The following is a 24159-nucleotide window of genomic DNA, read 5'->3' as shown; positions in this document are numbered from 1 at the left end:
CTGAAGCAAGAAGCACATGAGGAACCAAGAAGTGTGTGATTCAAATAACTCAGAAGTCTTGTGCAGAGATTTGTGTGTTTGTACATATTTGCATATTTAGTGACAGCTTCCATCAGTCTCGAGGCCCATAAGCAAAAGTTAAACTAATCACACAACTTGAGGCCTTGAATATGAGATAACTAACGGGAGGTTTTAATTAGCCTTTCATGCAATCTTAGCTGGGCACTATTTTTATTGAAGAAATTCCTGAAAACTCAGCCCTGTTACTATATACCACTCTGTATTTCAGACAGCAAGGAGTCTTCATGTCCCAAGACTCCCCACCTATTTTTTCTTTATAAAGTCCTGGTTGAAATAACCAAGACAATTAAGTTTTGTCACAAGAAATATCTGTAGGCAAAGTATCAACTTCTGAAAAATTAGCCTAAGAGTCATCATTGGGCTTCTTTGCAAGGATATTTAGAGAGTGTGTTACTTCCAATAGAGGCAATTAAAGAACTCTCCAGTGACGAGAGCAGGTCCTAAAACCACTTCCAGACTGAAGTTTGCATCAGGCTCAGGCACTCTCATGAGCTTCAGCAAACAGGAGCAGCTTTGCAGAGAAAAGAGATGTATTTACATAAGCCTTTACAGCTTGCCACAGTGTTTCTTACCTTACCCTTTTGAACACATAGTTCAAAGACAAAAATATCTATAACCTCAATCAATCAACCAATAAAGAAAAACCTCTTAGTTGACAGTGATCTAAATCTGTACTTAGAAAGGAGGAAAAGCACACACAGAGGCCAACAATGTACAATTATTTTCTAAAGTTCTGTGTATCCAGCAATTATCCAAATATGTGGATCCAATATCCAAAAAGATTTATGAAAAACCTTCCACAGCTTGAAAACAGTGTATTTTTCATATATTCAACTGGTAACACAAAGCTTAACTTCTCTATTCAATTTTTTGTATTATTGTTCCTCTGAATTTTTTTATTATTATTATTGATACTTCAGCTCATTTTTGTACTTCATCTTTTACAGAACCAAAGAGAAGGGAAAACTCATGATTTTCATAAAATAATTCCTGTACTCTCTGACAAATCATAGCAATAACAGACTTCCCACATTGGTTAAGCAAACGAGTTTAAAAAATAAATCCTTTGTATTGTTTGACTCGCAGTTTCAGACATGTGCTGGAAACACAGAATAACTGGCCTGATTGTGCATACTGAGCTTCTTTCATAGCTGTTTGTACTTACACGGTCTTTGTCATCAGCAACATCACAGAGAATGTCATCCAGATCCAAGATGCCACCATCTCCATGCTCCAGCCGATGTACTTGTATCCAATAGTTTGGATCCTGCACAAAGAGAGGAAAAGAAAACAACAGAGATCAGAAACACGACAGAAAAAGTTTATCCCATCTAATACAATGATCATCACGTTCTAAAATGCTCAGCATTAAAACTTCTATTTAGGTCATAATTCTGTAAAGTAATGTAAATTAAAACATAAAGCCAAAGCATTTCTTTTCAAATAATCATTCTAGATGAATGCGGTTTCATGTGATAAGATGATCACAATTCTAACACTAGCACACAAGAGAAAGAAGTTCCCAGTGTTACCAATTCTATGCACTGTATGAAAGGAAAACACATCCTTCTCTAGATAAACTACCTCAGACAGTGGACAATGGGCACAAAATTGTAGGGGGGGGGGGGGGGAAGGAAAAAAAAAAGGAATGTTGCAAAGTGTGTTTGCTTATTTTGTAGATTCTTTTTTCTATACAATAGCTGCAAAAGTTTAACAGCTTGTCTTATGAATAGAAATCGATATTGAAATGAAATGAAACTGTATGAAAGACCTTTCAACCTGTGCTTGCTGAGTTGGTAGTAGGATATCTGAGTTATGTATAAGGAACACTTTGCATTTTATTAAGATTTAATTATATACGTGTGTATATTTATGTATGTATGTATGCCCACCAGTAATTGGAAAGACTAGCTTTATAGTTTTCACTATTACTTTTAGTACAGAAGGAAGTCATAACTGAAAGAACAACACAGCATCCACAGTGTCTTCTGCATGATCTTCCATCATCTGACTGCTGACTAGAACTCAACTTGCTATTCTTAAAAGGTTTGTTTTCCAACAGGGAAAAGTTGTACTATAAACATACAACCTGAACATGATACATAATCTTTTCTTTCTTTTCAAATATTCCCCCTTAACAAAGCCAATGCCCCGGGCTGTCGTTAAACATAACAAGAGGAGCAGAGCTTTGTTGCTTTTCACAGAACAGACACAACTGCAGAAAGCAACTGATTTGAGGACCTCCAGACTTGCAACATCTTGCAAAATGTGCCTGACTTCCTAGAAATAGTAACTAGCACCAACCTCTTTTCAGGTATCAGTGTCTAGAAGTCACAACATTCCATGTCTTAAAGGACAGACCAGCAGAAGAAAAGGGCCAACCAGAAATCCTTTAAATCCAAGCATATTTTTAAATCTCAAGAGTACAAGCTGCATGAAATTTTGGGCAACGTGCTCCACAGAAGAACATCAAATGATGTTTGTTTTGTTTGGAATGTCCTAGAAGTCTATTTCCAAACTTTGTATGTGATACATTTGTATAGATGAATGGTTTTGCAGAAATGTGATAACCATGAATCTTGCCTCATTTCTACCTGAGGAAATTAACTAAAATACAGCTGTTAATTATCCCCATCAGATATCATAATTTCATTTAGCATTCATTAGACAAGAGATTTCTGAAATTAAACTCACCATCCACTTTTGTAAAGTAAAAATTCAGAAATAATTTAAAACAATACTACATTATTCGCATTATCGCACATACAGCGGAACTTCAAGATGCTTAAGAAACTTCAAAGGCCATTAATGAACAAGTTCCCAAGCAAAATGCACTAAAGACGTGCCTTTGTAAATTCTGCTCTAAGACTAAAAGGAAAGACACCTTTCTCCATGCTCTAGCCCATTACAGAAAACTCCTCTCTCTGGTACTTCGACCAAACCCTGAGACACAGTTATGAACACCCAGGCTTTGAAGGCACAAAAGAGCTGACAGGTTAGGAAACATCTTATGGTCTTGATTCACATTCCCACTGCTAATTAATCCAGCTCAAAAAATCCAGCAAAACAAACAACACACAAACTCAAGATAGAACTTTAATATTCCTGTCTGCTTTTTTTTTTTTCCTTTCTACCATAAGTACTTCCCACCTCCAAGGCAAACATAAGGAAACGTGCATGATTACGGTATCAATAGTAGGAACGCCCACTTCTAAAGCACTATTGTGCTATTTCAGCATGTTCAATCTGCATTAAAAATAGCTTTGATAAAAGCTGCATCACTTTTGCTAATTAGTTCCTTTAAAAGTTTCTTTATATTACATAAGAAGTTTTAGATTCATTTTTTCTGCATTACCTATTTGTTGTGCCATAACCTGAACTACTCCGGTCGCTTTTCCTGTTTGACGAGGGCCTGATACAAAACAGTAAGTTAGCAAGACCAGACAAGAAATATATAAAACTAGTTTGGCAAGAATTTACTCTGGCAGGATTTGGTAAGTAAATATGAAATAACAATGAAACTTTTCATTAAAGCCTTCTCCAAACTTCACAGAGCAGTCCTTCTCTTGAGGCCCTTTTCCTCCATTAAAATTTTCCCATAAATCAAAGACTTGGAGGGGGAGGCTTGGGAAGAGTTCTAGCAAGGAGTGAAAAAATCACGTGCTGTAAAGATTAGTTATGCCATGCCCCCTGCACCACCTTCTCCCCTACCCATCTCTCACCCCTCTTCCCCCAAAAAAATAACAACTAGTGATTTTACTGCATTAATAAAGTCCTATACACAATCCCAAATTTTCAAGCTTAATTCTATGTAATTACTGCGCAAACAAGATGGAAACATAAACTGCACAAATGCTCAAACTGAAATTCCTGGTCCATACTCTGTCTACAACAAACACACATTGCATAAGAAACAGCTTATATGGTCTATTTGCTAAATGCAAAAGAAACTGAACCAAGATCAGCACTGACTTGAATTCAAGCACTACTAAACTGATTTTACAGTATTCATGGCATGGTCAAGTCGTATTTCCTCCACTGCAGTCATTAAACAGATATTCAGAATTTCCCATGTGAAGGTAGTAATGCAGTCCTCAAACAATTTCTGAAGCAGTCAAAATTACTGTTTTGGCTTCAAACAGTTAGTGATTCATAATGTGGAAATTGGCACCAAACAGAGTTTACTAGAGTTACTTCATCTGTGAGGCAGACAGCTCCAACGAGAGTCCTTCAGGACACCTCAGGGACTTTCAGGGTCACTGTTTCCTGGTGACTGTGCAGAGCCCCAAATGAAGTCTCATGAACAGAGGACTTGCTCCAACGGTAACTCAGAGAAGCTGTCTGCTTACAGCACATGGGAAGAGATGCTTGCAGGACTGAGAAGGAAAATGTCTGCTAGTTACAAAACATAAAGAGTACAAAGGACATTAAGTCCAGAAGATAGAAATGTCAATTTCTGCAAAGATGAAAAAAATGCTAAACAAAATTAAATGTGCATGTATATAAGAGACTTTTTTCATCAAATCTGCTTCAGAATTTTTCTGATTAAAGAAAACATTATCACAGACATGAAAATTTTGCTGCAGTTTCAAAACCTGAGTTTGGATATTACAATAGGTTTCCACATTTTGTCAACAAAATAAAGCCATGTTTATAACCTCTTTCACCCTTCTCGTGATTGCCTACAAAAGGTCTACAAATTTGCAATGCATTTAGAGGTATCAAAGCATACTTTGATAGAAAACTCATAACTACACTGCTCTATCAATGTGTAAATTAGTAATGTGTAACATTTCATAAAAGGTGTATAAATGTCTTTGTCACTAGTGCATGTAGAAGAACTAGCAAGTTCACTTCATCGAATAAAAGGACATAAGTAATGCTAAACCTGATTTATAGCATCTTCATTTAAATATTGCATCACTCAGCTCAAGTCTAAGCAAGTCAGATCTCCTGTTTCCTGTGCACACCCATCTAACTATTCTACTTGACGGTGATTATAAAGGTACTTAGAATTTAAAATCATGAGCACCACATTTTCTGCTCCAAAGTCCTCTATAATGGAAGATAAATATTTGCTAAGTGAACACTAACACAGAGTGGAAGCAAGAACAGTTTAGCAAAGCTAATAAAAATGCAGTCATTCATATTCTGTTTATTCCATATTACACGACTTGTAAAAAGCACAAAGGAAAAACTGAGAAAGCCATTAGTTTAAGTAACATCATTCAGTGTTCTGTAGTTTACAACGTTATGTTCCCACATCGTAGAAACAAGGACCACATGTGGAAAACAATATCTAGAAACAGGAATGGAAACTATAATTTGTTCTTAACTAATGGCACAGACAGATTTCTTACGCTTCTTATTTCTAAATGTGTATTAGTTTTTGCAAACGTACCCTTTCCAAAAATATATGTTTAACATTGTAAGTTACAATAAAGAAGCTTGTCCTTTGAAATATTTTGTCCATGCCATAGAAGAGAGTACCATAAACTTCACTGGAAAAAGCAATCTACAAAAGTCACTCTGAAAGTAATGCCTCCGATTTATTTCCATGGAAACTACAAAAGATACAAAGAGCACAATCACACTAGTTGATAGAGCAAATTCTCAGCTACAAAACACTGTTTCTCAGTGCAGTCACCATCATGAGCTACGTATTTGACCAGGGATGAACAAGAGCCTGCGTGCCATGCTTGTAAATGTCTGCACCAGTGGAGGTGACCCACTGTCAGCGTCAACACTGCAGAAATACACCCAGAAACACACCATCCACCACCTCACTATGCTCACATCCACTGTCTGGTCTCCATCAATGTTCAGCAGGTGCCAATGAATGTCAGTGGGTGCCATCTTTTCCACTTGGAGGAATTCAGTTCCGCACTTATGCTTCATACATCTATGTCAGATGCCATATTGTCAGACTGCCCCTCTCCCGCCATCTGTCACACGGCAACAAAATGTAGTGGAGTGTTAGTGGGAAGGTTCAGCTTCTACTGTCATACTGCCAACTGAGTTCGTGGGCCAAAATAATAAAACAGGAGGCGTTACTTTTAGAGCAGCCCTCACATGTAACAGTAAGCAGAAAACCAGCCTCCTAAAACATCCACCTTATGATGCGGTGGTGTTCCTACATGCCACCATGCAACCGCCATTTCTGTCATGTAATTTCTCCTGCCATATCACGACGGTGCCCCAGAGCACCCCAAGTTCTGTATCTGCCCAGCATTTCAGGGCAGTACCTCACGTTCGGCTCCCGCCTGCCCAGAGCTGCCCAGCAGGGAGCGCTGTGAGCAGGGAGCCCTGTGAGCAGGGAGCCGCTCCCAGGCAGGGCCTTCCCGCCCAGGGTGTTTCCTCCCCTCAGCTAGGCGCGCACCAACTGCCATTGCCACTTGTTACACAGATAGAATTCATGTTAACCAGATGTCTTCCACAAACACCTTTATTCACCAATCTGGTCGGGATGAATCTGCAACAGAACCTGGGGAAGTGGGCTGTCTGTCATGCCGAGCTTACCATGGCTCCCTGAGTCTACTTGCTACCATCTTCCTAAAGCGGAGGTGATTTCAATCTGGGTACATTAAGAGCTTTTCAGCTTTAAGCTCTTTTTCATTACATAGCTCCATAGAGAATTTTTAAAAAAACAGGGCCAACTAGACAGTTGTGCACAGCGAGTGCGGAGCTGCAGGGGCAGCTCCAAAACATTCCGTGCAGCATTTCCTTCATAAACGAAGAGATAAAGGGAAAGTAAGCATGAATTTCTGGTTTCTGCTTAAAATCACCTGGAATTTGAGAGTACATCAAAATGCGTGTGGCTGAGTATTCTGAGAACAGATAGAGTTTTTGAGACAAAAGATTATGCACAGATCAAAACTAAGACAATAACCCAGCTCAGGCGTGGACCGGACCTGTCTGCTCAGCAGCATATGGCACTCGGGCATGTTACCACAGGCTGAAAGGAAAATAATGGTTAATAAAAAACGAATGTGTCTGAAAATTTGCCAACAAATTCATTCATTTCCCTGTCTAGCACTTTACTGGAGGAGGGAACCGTCAAAACAAGCTTCCAGGTGCCAAGGAAAAGCCAAGATCGTTTTTAATGTGAGCTGAGCTCCATCACCTTGTGCAGCCCTGTGGCTCAGCAAAGAGGGCAAATACCTGGGTTTGCACTGCATCTCATCCCCATCACAGACCTCCTGGAATCTCCGACACAAAGACCTTCTGTGTAACACATGCAGCAGACGGGAAGGGAAAAAGCAGCTCTGAAGACAATAGCATTCTCTCAGATATGTTGACACTGTGCCACGGGCAGTTTGCAGTGATTTTCAACATAAGTATGCTTACCAACCCTGCCAGAGCACAAGCCTGCAAAATACTTCACATTACTGAAAGTACTCCAATATGCCTCAGAAGGCACCAGATACCTGCAACTAGAGTTACCAGGCTAAGCTGAGCTACCTCTTTCTTTCCTGATGGCACTCCACCTGCAGTCACTGCTTTCCTCCCAGTTCTGGAGTATGTTTGCTCTACCTTGCCCTGTGCCCCACGAAACAAAGAAAAGCAGAGCTATGAAAAGAGTACAGAAAACAGCTGAACACTGTACGCTAGAAGATAAGCTTCACCCTTTTCATCTTTTTGTTCCTTAACTCATAAAATTGCTCTTTGGACTCGGGATGTACCAAGTAAATTTAGCAGTATTTTGTACAACAAGAACGTCACCAAGGAAGGTTACTTATCATGCCTTTAAAAGAGTCTTTGGTCAGAGATTCAGTTTTTTCAAACACAGAATCATAGAATCATTAAGTATACATATAATGTCTTCAACCGAGAATTACACAAATAATTCTGCATATGAACCACTTACGAAAGAGGAAAACTTGCAGATCTGATCACTGCAGAATCCTGTTCCATTTTTACATTGACCAAAACATTTCCAGCCTCACTAAAAGGGCTTTTACTTTACTTTCCATTCAAGATAATATCTGAACATCTGGCTAGTATCACTCTTCCTGAGACAATGAAATGTTGGAAAGAGACTTTATGAAGTGGAAAGCAATGTTAGCTTTTGCATGCATCCTACATGTACACTCTTAACAGTAACAGTCATTTACTTAAAAAGTTATGACACTGCATTATCAGGTTCAGTCCTCAGTCTGATAATAATAGTCTGATACCCAAAATATTGAGCCAATTATTAGCACTTATGAGCACTTGAAAAAAAAAGTATCTCCAAAAACACTAAATAACATGGTAAATCATTGGAACACTACTACATATTGACCTGTGTTGCATTACTACTAGAGTACAAAAACATCAAAGAACTACTGGATCTTGCTCCAAACAACAAAAGTTTGCTATTAAAAGTGGTGAATTTACTTCAGCTGTTAGCCATCATGCAGTTCACATTTACTTTCAATACAGATGAATCTCTTACTCTTCTGAAATAAAAGTGCACTTAGCGATTTCCTGAGCCTACCAGCAAAACAGCTACAGATGTACTGCAGAGGAACCGTAGAAATACTCTTGTTTTTCTACCCTATGACTTTCTAGAAAAGTCATACATCTTAAAAGTTGATGTAGAAAAGTCTACATCTTAAGATATGCAATCCTTCCTATTAGTGTGTTAGCTCAAGCATCACAGAAGTCGGGATTTTATTTTTTAATTTTGTTTAGTTCCAGATAATCTGGGGAAGCTAAGGCTTACCAAGCTATGGGAAATTACACCATTAACTTAAATCAGCCTCCCCCTATCTGTTAAGTATCAATCAACACACTGCTGGTAACGTACCATCCTGGGACAGTTTGGGCTGGAAGAGACCTTGGGTGGCCACAGCCCTAGCTGCAGCACCTAGCTGTGGTCCAAGCACGCAGAGCAGAAGGACACAACCCTGCCTCCTGCTCGTGCCCTGGTCTCCAGCCGGTCCCCTCCTTTCCATAGGTGGCTGGACAGCGGGCCATTGGCCATCCCAAGCTTGGAAGTGCTGATGGTGTCAACTCGAAGCTCTGAGGCGACACCGCTCCCCACACAGCCCAGCAGCCACCAGGAGGTGCCGTGCCACAGGACAGGGCCGGCTCGCAGAACCTGGGCGGGCAAAAGGGAAAAGCTTTTTCTGCTGCCAGAAGAACGCACAGGGCAGCACGCCATTAGAATGCACGTGGTTTCAGATTCAGTAAATGTTTAAACTTTTACATTTGCTTGTCAAAGAGGAACACTTGTGTTTTGTTTTGTATTTTACCCTCAGTACTATTTGTTTCTGCTGTGGAAGTTCATGTTAACTAGGGAAAAAATAAAATAATGAAGAAAAATATATTGAGTAGGTCTATGAAATCCTCCATGGTGTGAGCACTTCATAATGTTTTGCTTGAACTGCAAGGTAACTTTTATATGGGATTTATTCCTCTGTAGGAAAGCCCTAGATCTCAGTCCCAACACTGCCACAGCCAAGTGTGCCAAATCCACAAGAGGGATAAGAACAATTTGTCCTTCTCACAGTATTTCGCTGTAGTGTATAGCAAACACAATTAATAATGCAACAGAACAGTTTATCAGTAACATTTTATTACTATTATTATTACCTTCAGATTACAGATATGAAATACGGCAACTAGGTCCAGAATTCACAAAGACGCAACATCATGTACTGACTAACTGGCACACAATCTTCCGTGCAGAAGCATCAGAATTTGGGCAACGCTAGTGAAAAAATGCAGAACAACTTGGGCCTGCAGCCTGACAACTGACCCATGAGTGAATCTGAAGGAAGAAAGAAGTGATTTCTGTTTCTCCTAAGAGCTTATCTCTCATTCATCCATTATTACAGCATCGCTTGGATTTAAGCTTCCATTGGTTTTCATCCACAATGAAAAGTCTTTGAAATCAGTACCAGTTTCTGACTGGAATAATGTTTTTTATTGGAATATGTGTGTGGCTTATATACAGATATAGATGATGTAGATTGATGTGCATGATTGATCGATGTTTATTAAGCATTAGAAAAAAAATGCTGAGTCTGATCAAATCCTTCCTTCAAGGGAAGAATGGTCAGGGAAGAAATACAGTTTCCTACCCAAATGACATCCAGCATGAGATTAAATAATAAATTTTAGAAATGTACTGGAAAGAAGATTTTCATCTGGGGACATTAATATCAAATGCCATGAAAGATGGAAACAACAAATTTTGATACATGCTCCTTAGTGAGCAGAGTCAATTAATCCTGCAGTATGTGAATATGATGATTAATACACATGGAGAGTTGCAAGTCCATTATTACAGAGACTCACATTTCCAACAGCCTGTAAACCATGAAGTCAGTGAAAAATACAAAACATCCCTCTCTGATGACTTTACTTCTCTGGAAGCTTCAAAGTCAAAGCGTCGTGGGTAGGACTTTGCAGTATAAACAGCTTCGCTGAACCACGGGGAAGGAATGCACAAGTTATGGGAATCACAGGACAGTTTATCGCTGTTTAGGTCAGCTATGGTATCTTACATTTCTGATAGCATTTAGAGCTTTATTAATTGTTCAAGTGAAAGGATTTCATACTGAGAGCAGAACTACGATTAGTCAATGGGCAACTATGTAAATGATATAAATAAAGCGCTCATACAGTGCTGTGTGTTCAATAATAAGGGTAAATGTGCTCTAGGAAGGTATGAATCAACACATTGTCTCTACAGAGCAATATAGGAAAGCACCTGCCCTTGCCCTGCCAGGTGGCCTAACCTCTGCGCTCGCTGCTAATAACTAAGTGGGGGACTGGAGGCTTTAGGAGTTTCCAATGTGCGCTAAACAGCTGCTTCCAAGTCCAGAATGACCTCGCCACCATTTGCATGGCAAGGCAAATGCCAGCATCTTCCCTTCCTTCATCCTCCACCGCTGTGTAGAGACTATGGCTAACACAACAGCCAGCTTTCTGTGTGCCCAGAGCAGGCTGACATGAGGGCCCACGCAGAAGCACCCGCTATTGTACCTGCAACAACCAGAGGAGAAGCTTTGCTAACACGCGTGTGTGCACACCCACATGAGGGCTTGGAGGTCAGACACACTGAGACCCTTGTTTCTGAAGCTGCTAGCTGGAAATGTGGACATAATCAGAGCAGTGTGTTAATCTATCTGTTGAATACTTTTCAAGACATTTTAACCAAAACACGCCTTATTTTCATCTCAAGGGGGAAATTTTAACAACAATATTTAGCTATTATTTTTCCAAACTGCTCAATATTTTGAAGCATTTTGGACACTTCAACACTCTCTTAAAGCATGTACTGAAGTGCACTCATCCAAATCTGGACACTCTTAGCATTTGTCTGAAGCCTCCAGTACAATCACTGTGCAACTATTATATTCATCATTATTTTTATGTCAAATAAAACCCATCTGACAATCTATTTGAATTCAAGGTTCTAAACGATACCAATCCAGAGCAGGAACTATGAGGTAGGGCACCAGGAATGGGTGAAGGAGAAAAAGCACCTTACCTCCCAACTCTTCAAATTAATAGTCTCTAGGATTATTTGCCTTTTTTTTCAAAAGTGTTTGTAACTTCTATAGATAAAGGCTTACCAATACAAACAAATAAAAATACCCTAAGGTAGCCTTAGGATTACTATGACTGTATTATAACTGTCTGACCATGTTGCAGGCTATTATCACCTTTTATGATTAAGCATAATAAGCACACGGTGGGCTGGAGACTTCAGGGGAAAAATAAAGACAGAACTAATGCTGAGTGCTACCTACTCCACATTTCACTTTTCCCACTGTTTCAATTTAAGCCCATACTTAGTTTTAACGTCATTGCTTACAGTTCTTCCTCTCAAACCTGCAGTACTCCTTTTTCAATTCAATACCTAAGCTCAGGTATACCTAAGCTCTGACCCACGCTCCAGTTTAATCAACAGAAACTCCCACTCCATAAGTAGTGAAGAGTTTACAACAGGAGAACCCTAACTCCTTGTCTTGCCCTCAGCCCTCATCGCACCAGTGGCTCTACCCTTACTGGCCTCATTTTCCAAGACTTCCCATTTTCCTCAACCTCATTTATGGTTGCAGAATTCCATTTATGCCAAAAATCACCTGGCCTCTGAGGTTGTCAGGTGCACCACAACGTCCCCGTTCCTCCTCTCCCTTCTCCCAACCTGTTCTTCTCCTTCATCATCTGCATTTATGAGCAGCTCACCATCACTTCCATAGCTGGCCAACAGCAGTAACAGAGGGCACTTCCAAGATATTAAAGCAAACACAGATGACAACTATTGGGGAAAAAACCCTGCACACTATTTAAAGGCATATAAAGCATATGTTTTCCATTTACTACACCACAATCACTCCGCTGATGTTCTTTCCAAATTTACCTCACGATACCCTCACAAATGTAGCTGCATTACTACATTAAACCCTAAAAATGAATTCATTAATGGAAGAAGATGGGGCTTAGCATTGAAAACCTCATTTTACTTCCTTAGTTATCTTCTCCTTGTCACCTATAGCAAAGGGGAGCAGCTAAGAGCAGGGCACTGACTTCTAACCCATTGCACCTTTTCCAAAATTGCTTAAATCTCATAACAGCAAGTTTGCACTTGTCAAAATTAAAGCAGAAGTCTTGATTAAGAGAGAGGCAAAACCAGCTAGTCTTCTTGACCAGAAAAGGGGGGAAAAAAAAAAAAGAAAAAAAAAAAACACATTAAAACCAGTAAAGAAAAAGGTAAATCTTGAAGTCTTCTCAGCTGTACAGTGAGTTTATCACATAGGTGACTGTAAAAGCAGCTTAATTTTTCTAGCTCAGATAATCTCTGCCTGTACAGCTTTGACCAATGTAAGAATGATATGACACTGGTGTTCTCAGCCCTAACTCATAATGAGTCTAAGTTAAAAATTCCCATTTTCACAGCATAGTCAACCTTGGCAGAAAATAGAGATAAATGACTCAAAACTAAGCAGTGTAATAATGCTGGAAGCAGAGTAAAATGCAACACAATATTTTATCTGCAATTATATCTCCCAGTCTTTTAAAAACCAATTCATTGCCTTTCCTCTTCTGCTAGTCAACTAAGGAATTAAGTATTCTTTACTTGATGAAACCTGGGTTTGAGACTTCCAGGTTCTGGATCCTTACACGCTTTGAGAAACTGTCTTCATGAAAATGTTTTCAGTAAAACCACAGACCTTATTTCTTAGAATGCTTCAAAACACCAACAGTAACTTTTACATAGGTCTGATGAATAAGAAAAAAAAACAAATCAAAGCAGGGCATATTCAATTACATACAGCTCAAACATTCACAGAAAAGTTTGAGTAGTTTTGTCTTTTTTTTAAAAAAAAAAAAAGAACTGCAGCTTTTACTTTAAGTAACTCCTCTAAAATAACCACGGTACATCTGAGACTAAGAAGAACAAATAGCAAACCCTAATGAGCCTTAGAAAAAACAAGTTCTTAAAAACTTCACAAGGCTTTTTTTCTGAAAACCTGTTTTTATTATTCACCTGGGCTCTCTCCAACTTGTGCCACACCAGAGACCCAGGATGGCACTAGCATCTCCTGCTATCTCTCAGTGATGAGAGCATAACCACTGCTATTGTTACTTGCATTATGATAGTGACGTAGGCTCCACTAAAGAAAAAAAACTGCTTGCTGGTCTGTAACCACACAGAACAGCACAAAAGGGCTTGCTGAAATAGAAATAGATTAAAAAATAGCATCTTTCTGACTATTTCAGCATGTGTGTTAGACAGCATACGTTCACAGTCCGCGAGTCAGCACTACATCAAGCTAACAAGAGTTTTAAACCATTTCATCTAACCACAACCTTCATCTATGTATTTTTGCAAAACACTTCAAATGAATTAATTCAACTTCGCAAGTTAATCCCTAGCAACCAGCAGACATTTGTTGTGTCTCTTCTCCTCTACATTAATAGCAACAACACTGCTAAAAATACAGTGAGGGTTTAAATAACGGATAAAAATATATTTATTTTTAAAAACCCCACATGCTTTCTTGAACAGCAAGATGTCCGAGGCGACAGAAGCTTGCAAGCTGCAAAACCATCTCCTTGCATACATAAAATCCACTCTCCAATTCTTTAAACTAAAAATATTGTTCTTAAAGAGGAAATCGCCACAAAAACTTGAATTCTCTGACTTGTTTTCTGTGCTCTATTTGACTCAGTAGAGAAAACAGACAAGAAAAAAAAACCGTCACAACTAATGTACATTTGAAACTGAAAACGCTAAGAAAAAGGAAAGCATTTTCCAGAGCCTGAAGATGCATTGCCATTTTCCAGTACCGACTGCTTGCTTTCTAGCAGAGAATCCTTCATCTCACCAGAAAGCCTTATGGCTGCTTTCACATGCTTTCTGCTACAGGCATGTAAGGAACTCACAGTCGTGCACAGATGAAAGCCCCACAGCACAGGGCACAGGCCAACCCCACATACAAGTAACTTATAACCGATACCTCCCACATTACCGGGGGATTCGGCTTCTCCGTTGCTTTATGAGGGATACTGCTGAGAGAATTCCCAAGAAAGCTCCCAGTCTATATTTAGTGAACTTTTTCAGATATGGAGAGGTCATGAACTTCTTTACTTTGGTGTGACAGAGTGAGATCTACAGGCTGCAAGCTAAAGATAAAGCTGGCTGGAGGCCGTTGTTGTCTTCCAAGCAGAAAGCACTTCCAACTCGCAAGCCCCACACTCCTTCAAAATGAAGCAAGAACGGGAAAAAAAAATCAAAGTTTTGCTGGATTTTTCTGTATCAATGCAAACACAAGAGAGAGGCAAGAAACCTCTTCATTTAGTTCTCAATTTAAAAAACAGACTGTTTATACAAGAACATGTAAGAGATTGCACGACTATAAAGTAGGTGGGGGACGAATGCTGCACACGCACTGGGTACTGGAGGAAGAGGGATTATGTTCTCGCGGCTGTCATGAATCAGACACTGACTCACAGCAACGCTCTGGGCCAGGCCAAACTTCTGTTCCAAGTTCGCGTGCATGGATTTCATCAGGAGGTTTGCACTGAGTAGTAAAATTTAGCCCCAGTAACATTTTATGTTGCTGGTTGACTTGCACTTTTTCCACCCTTCCTATTTTGTAGGATTTCTTTCTGTTTTTAAACAGCACGTACATTTTGACACTAGGAATGTACTTCTCATCCTATCTAGAAATATAACATATAGCAAAAAATAACATAAAATTTTATAATTTGAGAGAAGATAAATATTTTAGACATAATAATGAGGAATAGAATCATATATTCATCTTGGTTGGAAAATACCCCCAAGATCACCAAGTCCAACCATCAGCATGCCCTGCTGAGTGCCATCACTAAACCATGTCCCTCGGTAACACATCTACACATCTCTAAAATACCTCCAGGAATGGGGACTTCAACCATTTTCCTGGGCAGCCTGTTCCCATGACTGAATCCTCATGCTTAGGAGAGCTTCCTTCAACACCAACTTCCCAAAAGCACAGTTTGAAGTAAAAACACCAATCTTCAATATTACTACTGTTTCCATCAGAAAGTAAAATCTGTTCTTAAGTTTTCATACTTACGTTCAAAAGAAAAATACTGAACTGAAATAAATAAGATCAGTATATGAATGAAAAACATCAGAAAGAGTTGCATATGTATCTATGTTTGCAGATAGCTGGACCTGGGCCGCAGTGGAAAAGATGCCCGCACTTTGATTCACAACATTATCATGATCAAAAATGGTAAAAAAAAGAAAAATCCCACTTGTTTTCTGCTTTGGGATTTTAGGACTTAGGGACCCAAAGAATGTGAGAAGTAAAGCTGTATTTGAAGGCAGTTTTATTTGAATGCATCCAAAACAAGAAAGGCCTGGGGGCAATTACTGAAAGAACCATGCAGGGAGAAGCAAACAGCCAGGGAGCAGATGTGTGGACAGGGGTGCCCTCTGAGTAAGACATGCCCACAGCCCTAACCTGTGAGTGCAAAGCTAGCTACCTCTAATTCTGCAACCAGGATTATCCACAGCTGAATGTCGTGCCAGCTGAGTAAAATGAGAAATGCTTTTCACACCTGCAATGGGCTGAAGCCTGGTCCCTGTGCCAGCCACACTGCTGTCCTTGCATGTGCTCTGCCCCCACACCCCTCTGCCCTCCTGGCCACTTCTGCAGGCAAAACAAGAGAATGAGAGAGGGCCTCAGGCCAGAAGTAAACATCAGTGTGTTCTAACCAGCAGCAGAAGAGTCTGGGGGAAAAGGCACAAACCACCACCACTGCAATCACTTCAGAGGCTTGGGGTTTTTGTCCCACACTGGGAGGCCTGAAGAGACTAAATTATAGGGATGGGGCCTGGGTTAGCCAGAGAGAGAAGAGGGAAGGGCAGATACAGAAGTATTCAGAAAAGAAAAGGAAAAAAGGGGAAAAGAAGACAACATCATTACTAATAGATCTGCATCCATTAAAAGATAAACTCATTGTTTCTGCTGAACTCTGAAAGACATAGTTTCTCTTCAGAAGACAACTCACTGCTCAAATTTTCTCAACACATCAGTCACCACAAGATAAGCACAGGTTTTTGTGCCATTAACTCAAATTTAGCTTTAGGTTATTGCTGTCTTCATAACGTTTTCCTGTTCCAAATCTTAAAGGAGAAATGGGATCAGGGAAAGGTTATTTGAGACTTCTGTTTCATGCATTCCCTTTTGATTACAGACTAAATCCAAAAGAGGCTCCTCAAAGGCCAAGATAAACGTGCAATCACATAATTGGTTCTGGCTCCAGCAGCCCTGCAGTCAGGAGAAAGTGCCCCCCGCCTCCACCCAGGCTCACCCTGTGCTTCAAGGGGCGTTAAACCCTACTCATTATTTGCCTGACGAGCCATACACATACCCTACAGAAATGTTTTGCCAGGCTCAGGCAGTGATGGTGGACAGCATAATGAAGAACCCTCATCTCCTGCCAACACATTTGTAAGGCACGCTTGCATTGCTCTCCTCGCTTGCTCCAACTCACTTCCAGCAAGCATTTTAACATGACCTACAAGGCCGTGTTCTCATCTCAAGAGATTCCTGCATGCTTTGTCTTCACAACAGAGTAATGTTAACAAACATTTGCAAATTTTTAAATGCCAAATACACAAGAACCACTCAGGAAAAAGAGCAAATAAATGAAGTTCAGAAATACACTTAATGAATACCCCATGAGAGGAGTCAAGAGGAAAACAGACATTTTGCTATAAAGCAGGAATGTGCTGTGACACAGGGCAGTTGGCACCTATGAATAAATAATGGCAGTGTCATCATACATTAAACGTCCATATAAAAGTTAGCTCATGAGTTTATATAACTCCCTTCTTCACTAAATGAGGGCACACTCAATGCACACAGAGAAATTAACTGCAAGCAACTAAAAGGAAACTTTCAGACTTAATGCAAATGACTTCAGGGATGGCTGGGATAAATTAAGGAATTGCGGCATAACGTTAATACCAGAAGTTCAGGCCAGCTGTGACATGCAGGACAGAAGCAACTGGAGGTCAGATATGATGATCTCAACTGCACTGCCTGCCCCTGGGAAAATGTCATTGCAAAGGTCTGAGCCTTCCCAGACAATTCTTCTTCACACGTTGTTGCATATTTTGTTCCCATGTCTGTTGATTATAATTGCTGCAGTTGAATCAAGATCGAAAGGATTTCAATTCAAAAACATGAAATCAAGACTAAAATCACTGAGCAGTTCAGGACAAAAGAGGATGCAGGGTTTTCTTCAGCTGCTTTATGACAGTAGAAAGGAGAATCGAGGAACGCTTAGGAAAGTGGCTCAGTGGACAAATTCACTGCAGGCTGAAAAGTGGCAGCAACATCCTCCCCAGCTTCCCACTCCTTCCTACTTAGAAAAAGTTCACAAGAGAGAGAATTTTCCAACCCCTACCCCAAGTGAGGAGTACAACCACACAGACCAAGAACAAGACACCATGACAGAAAACAAGGATGCATACTACATATCTCTGGGAGGTAATAACACATACCCCTGCCACCATAAACCAGGTGACCTCAGGTAACCAGCCCACAAATGGTCTTCAGTACATTTTTTAAAGCCCTGGAAATACATAAGCCAAATACCGCACCACTGCTGAGCAGTCATGTACACACACAGCATTCCCACTGTCTGTTAGAGAACAGGAGCAATTCCCAGCAAAAGGTACCTCTGAGGTTTGCAGCATAAAGCCACATCTAAGACCCGTCCCACAAATGCTATTTCTAGAAGGTAAGAAATGCTGAGGGGGAATGTAGTCTTTCTGAGGGTCAAGAATGTTCATGGAGCCATCCTTTGCACCCCTTTGTCTGAATGATGCTTAATACAAAGCATACCCCAGCCACCTGAGCTTTGGCATTCCCTCTCGTGCCACCACTGGGCAGCTAAGGACACCTCCTCAAGTCTGCCCAACCCACAGGAACATTTTAGCATTCACCCTGCAGATACCAAAGGAGTTCCAGCAACATATGGCTTCAGCTCAGCAAATGCTCTGCCTGGTTATGATGAAGCTTTGATCGTAAGTCCAACAGTCCTTAAAAATCTAAATAATTACTCATTTTGCAACAGGTCGTACAGGAGAACATCATGCTGCGCTGCTAACTTACTTGCTCTGTTGATATTAACACTTATTAAACATTAACAATTAAATAAATAAAGCAGGAATAGCAGCCGCTTCTGGAAAACTATGTATTTTTCTCCCCCAAACACAAAGGAATCTGAAGCACACATAACTGGAGGATACTTGTTTTTAAAGCTGTCAGCAGCAAAATAAATAGTGAAAAGACAGGTTCCGTCCACTTAAGATTTCAGAGGGAATAAGCATGAGCCCTGCAATGACAGGAAGTGAATCTGTGGGCAAAGCAAATAAAATGCTTTGTCTACTTTGCTCCAAATTTTAGAGTATTATTAAAGCAGCTTTTGCTGTGTACACAAGTTTTAAAGATAATTACATTCAAAAATGCAAACAAAACGGAATCTGATTTAGTCAAGTCTGTAAGATACGATGGGACGGCTAGACAAACATAGCTGCGGGTGCATTAAAATGCTGTTACTGATGCACGGTGTAGAAAACTGATCCACCTCATACTCAATAAGTCATGCAATAAGGAAACCACGACCAAAACAACAAAAACCAAAACACATATAAGTTAGCTTCCTCGGTTAGCTGAATTCACTGCATTACACAAAGGAATCTCACATTTCATAGCAAACTGGGTTTTACCATTTTTAGAATTTCACAGCACTCTGTTGACAAAGTTGAATACTTTGCCCCAGTCCGGACTTTCAGAAACAAAAAGTGGGATAACAAAACAAAATCCAAGAGTTCTGCAGGTCATTCACTTCGTTTGAAATCAAAACACAGGTTCATCCTTTCCCCACAATAAATCACAGGACATCCCAATTGGAAGGGGCCCACAAGGATCATGGAGTCCAACTCCCAGTTCCACAGTGGTAACCCAAAACGCAAACCCAATGTCTGAGTGGTGTCCAGACACTCCTTGGACTCCAGCACTCAGGGCTGCACCCACTGCCCTGAGCAGCCTGTTCCATGCCCACCACCCTTGGGGGAAGAACCCAAAGTCCTGACATCCGACCTGAACCTCCCCTGTCATTCTGACTCCAATATCTAGAACTAGCAAAGCAGAAATAAGCAGCACTTACTCCTGAAGTACATAATACATCAGTGAAGTCACACATGAAGAGCCCAGGGCTGGGAGTGCAGGCACCTCACTGCAGGCACAGCAGGATGTGCTACGGTAAGGAGGGCAAAGGAAATGCATGGATGGGACGCAGTGAAGCGCTGCCTCCATTCTTCCAATTTCCTTCTGTCCTCTGCTGGTTACAATTATTCTCTCAGTTAAATTTCTTTTGCACCTACATGAGTTACACTCATGGGCCTTGTGCTGACTCTTGATTCAGTTTTGTTTTTATTGGCTTATATTTTAAGCAAGCTCAGCTTTGCTTCTTTCCTTTTTTTTCTTCTTAATGGTCATGATGAACCAGTTCCAGGAGCCAGCTATGTTTGCTCCACTGCAGCACACTCAAGCTTTCCTTCTTGGTCCCTCAGTGCACATCCATCCCAGCAGCACAGCGTCCAGCTGGAGCACAGAGATTTCAGAAACAACAATGGTTCTAAAACACAGAAAGGCTGTGTTCAGAGCCAGCGTTGCAAAAAGATGGAGTTCTCTACATTCTGCAGTTTCAACCAGCTTCCTCATGTTCCTGGCTCTACTAAAAACACTAGGGTTCTTTTTTCATTCATTTAGATTGAAATTTATATTTTTTAAATCTAAAAGAAGGATGCATGGCAATTCCTCCCCCACCTTGCATGAATAAGAATATGTAAGAATGTGTTTCCTCTACATTCAAAAAAAAACCCCCAATAAATTAAGGATACAGATGGAACAGAAGAGGGTATGAGGGATACCTGATCATATTTTTTTATTTTGCTTTTAGGCGTTGCTTCTTTTTTCAAACCCGTTTTAATTATTTTTATTTTAAATTCAGAGCTATCCTCATATGTCAGAAGACTTGGGAGGAAAAAACCACATCATTTCTTTGCAAGAATGGTACTTTGGCAATAGACTTCGGAGTACCTGATTTTAATTTCCAAGTACATTTAACATAATGCTGTATAAATAATAAGAACTGCCCCTCAAGAGTGCTGGAGAACTTTGTTTGAATAAAATGGGCAGGAGGCTGAGTTCCTTCTGCTCCAGCAGCATCTGATGGGAACGCTCTTAGCAGAAACTGTGGAGTAATAACCTCAAATTTTTTTACACTTGAGGTTATAAATGTGGTGGTGGTAGGAAAAAAAAAAACCATCACAGACAAAGTAATTTTTCATGAAATTCTTTACCTCCCAAAAGCCTACAGAAGCTTTCAATATTAAACAATCTTACCGACACTGTTCAACCTCTGTTTAACTAAATGGATGTATTTACCAAAAAGATATTATTAAAAAACACAAGTGCTGCTCACAACACAGTGCAAACTTTAAATGGGCATCTATAGCCTTTGCCAGAAATACACGTTCTAAACACTGAACATGAACTCATGCAGTGCAGCAGCGTGCACAGCTGCTCCTGAAGCCCCAGACAACACACACCTGCAACCAGCATCAGTGCCAGAGCTTTCCAACTCAGGATGCTGAAGCCAAGCAAATGATGCTCAGTAATAACAAAGGAAATGTTACTGCACTTCCTATGTGTATGAATAACCTGAATCCATTGTAATATCTACTTTGCAGTACTGTTCTTTGTTGCTCACTTAAAGTTTCTCAATCTGTCCCAGGATGAGGGCAAAGCTGAGGGGTGACAACCCTGCAGTGAGACATGAGGGCATCTCACTGTGATCATTTGCTCTTTGATTTAAATGCACTTCTGAAATTAACTGCAAACTCTCCTGACACACAACAGAATTTCTGTTAAAACAAACCTTCCTAGAACACGGAAAGGATTTACCAATTGTTTGGTAAATTATTTTAAATTGTTACTTTTAACCACTGTTCCAGTGTTTGAAATAGCAATCCCACCCCAACCTGAGTCTACTACAGAATTCTTGATTTAACTGGAAAAATAAAAATGTCACACCACTGATTCTTTTTTTCCTTTTGCAATATTTTAGTGACAACATTTAGGTTGACATCTTCCCTCCACAGTGCAAGGCTCTGCACACAATTAGAGAAACTAAGGAGAGGGTGTCCAAAAAAGATAACATTGGCTTAATGCAATAGTTCATGCATAAATGAAGGTAAGAAATGCCTGAGCATTTCTTGGTTACATCAGGAAGAATGCAACAGATGATATTACAGGGGAAGGATGGGGAGAGTATCGCAAAAGCAGCCACCACAGAGGGTGACAGGAGTCCCATTGCTGCCTCTGACAGTGACAGCCCTACCCCAGACAGTGGGGTGCCACCACACCAGGACAAACAGCAGGATTTTATGGCCCAGCAGATCTGTCTGAAGATACAAAGGGATCTCATCGCCTCATCCTCCAGCTCCAGGTATCTTTGTCTGGCACACTTCATTTAAACAGAGCTGTGAAATCTCCATTAAAAGAATACACATGCAGCCTACCATTACCAGTACAGGACAAGCAGGTTTTCTAAACTCAGGCCTTTCTGTTCCTCATTTACCCCAGTTTCCCTCTGTGCTCAATGGTAAGGCTCCAGCCCATCGCTCGCTCCTGCAGCAGTTACCTGGTTAAAGCAGTGTTGCATCCCAACCAGTTGCACCTCTGTCAAGTCACAACCACCACACACACACACAAAAAAAAAACAAGGTTTATAAAAACCAGCTTGCTGTTACCATTGTAAGGGCATCCCCTCGCCATCTTATTAAGAATCTTTTAAATCTGTCTTATTTTTAACCCTTCTGCTCCTTCCTTAGAGAATGGATACTTCCACCTTCTGTTCTCAGGTGTATCACTGAGATAACATAATGCCTATGAACAGAATATCATTTTTCTGCTATCATTATTATTTATTTATTTAACCAAGTTACAAAGCAAGAAGCAGGTATCAAGGAAGCCAACACAATGCATCAGTCCAAAAGCAATTAAATATTCACCCAAGGGAAACTGCTGTCTACTGAAATGAGATACAAGCTCCATTTTGTTGTTATCAAAGAATTAACTAGGGGACATGCCAATAAAGGAGTAGACACCAGCATAAATGGTAAGAGGAGGGGAAGATCTGTTAGCTTCAGAGTTGCAGAGAAGACTATGCTAACTACAATCAAGGTCTAACGCTTCTTAAAATAATTATTGATGGATAACTTGCAGCTCAGGCTTGGAAAAATTTCTCCATTTTAGTCCCACTGATTTCACTGGGATCTTTAGGTGCACCCTATTCAACACGGTCCCACCATCCTGTTATTTTGTTTGGGTTTTTTTGTGCATGGTTGGGGATTTTTGCTGGGGGGAGGCAGTTGTTTGGAGAGTGGCCCTTCCAAAAAAAAAAAAAAGAGGATGATAAACTCCTTACTGCAGTTTCACTTAGACTCCAGTTCAACTTGGTGTGCTACGCACAGCTTTCATTTTTCTCCAGCTCTCCCACAGTGACAAATGCGCAATTTTCAGTGTCTTCCATCCTGGTTGCTGCCTTTTTCATAAACAGCAGCAATCCATCCTCGGTCAGCTGGCCGCAGGAAGGTTATTCTCCCTTCCCAACCCCCCCCAGAATTTCATACCGTGTCCAATAAACTTTTAAGCAAAACAATTTATTTCACAACCTTTTTCTCACCAATGCCGTCCACAGGCTACAGGAGTTTCTGGTCCACTTCAAAGCAGTGCTGGCAGGGCCATAACTGAACCTTCTTCTCTACTCAGCACCAGCACTACCTGGAGGGACTATTATCCTTCTCAGCCTTATTATTCCTTGCCTCTGGCTACAACATCCTACCCTTCTCCATGGGAGCAACCCTACTCGCTTGTCAAGTTCTTCCCCATTCCTGCTTCTGCTTACATTCTCCAAAGCTCTTCCTAGAAGACCACTTGCTCACCGCACCCCAAACAAACCCTTTTCAAGTCGCTGCTCCAACCCACTCCCAACAGAAAGCTCTGCCCCCTTCCCCTATGCAATAGGTGGGAATAGCCCCACAGCTCCCTGCCCCTGCCCATTCCACTCAGGGGAATTCATCAATCCAACCCATGGCAGACACCCTTTGCTGAGGTAAATCTACAGATTTTATGCTTTAAGATCAAAAAGCATGCTTAAGATAGTACAAGGGCAGATTTTAGATTGGCTGCTGATCTAATTGGAGGACCTCCCACTACAACCACCCACTGCTTCTGAAAGCGCACCCCATTTTACCAAGGAAGGCAGCACTTATCTCCTTACACCACTGTTCAAAACTTAGGCTAGGGGTTCTGAAGGGCAGGAGACCACTCAGAACAAGGAGGAAATGATGAAAATCCGGAATTTGACACATCTTTCCTGCCCCCAGCCCTGCAAGCTTCTAATTTACACTAAAATAAGCCACATTTGAATGCAATGTAATCTAACCAGAGAACAGAAACAGTAGCGTAAAAGATTCCGTCTATTCACTAAAGGACA

At 40.6% G+C, this 24159-nt stretch overlaps 1 protein-coding gene across 28 annotated transcripts in view; it reads right to left on the bottom strand.

Annotated features, from left to right (window-relative positions):
- Positions 1-24159, bottom strand: part of PARD3 (par-3 family cell polarity regulator) — a 424256-nt gene that overhangs the window by 378006 nt on the left and 22091 nt on the right. For 26 of the 28 annotated variants that reach the window (XM_052692888.1, XM_052692876.1, XM_052692889.1 and 23 more), the window contains exon 2: positions 1247-1348. In XM_052692888.1, coding sequence (XP_052548848.1) covers positions 1247-1348 — 102 coding nt within the window. Of the gene's footprint in view, positions 1-1246; positions 1349-18521; positions 18628-24159 lie in introns of those variants that run through there. The other 2 variants (XM_052692891.1, XM_052692890.1) reach the window with 2 other exon arrangements.

The sequence above is a fragment of the Tympanuchus pallidicinctus genome, unplaced genomic scaffold, assembly GCF_026119805.1.
Source record: "Tympanuchus pallidicinctus isolate F22 unplaced genomic scaffold, pur_lepc_1.0 scaffold3, whole genome shotgun sequence".
NCBI lineage: Eukaryota > Metazoa > Chordata > Aves > Galliformes > Phasianidae > Tympanuchus > Tympanuchus pallidicinctus.
Note: the sequence above shows the minus strand (reverse complement) of the source record. Positions and strands in the feature narration are given on the sequence as shown.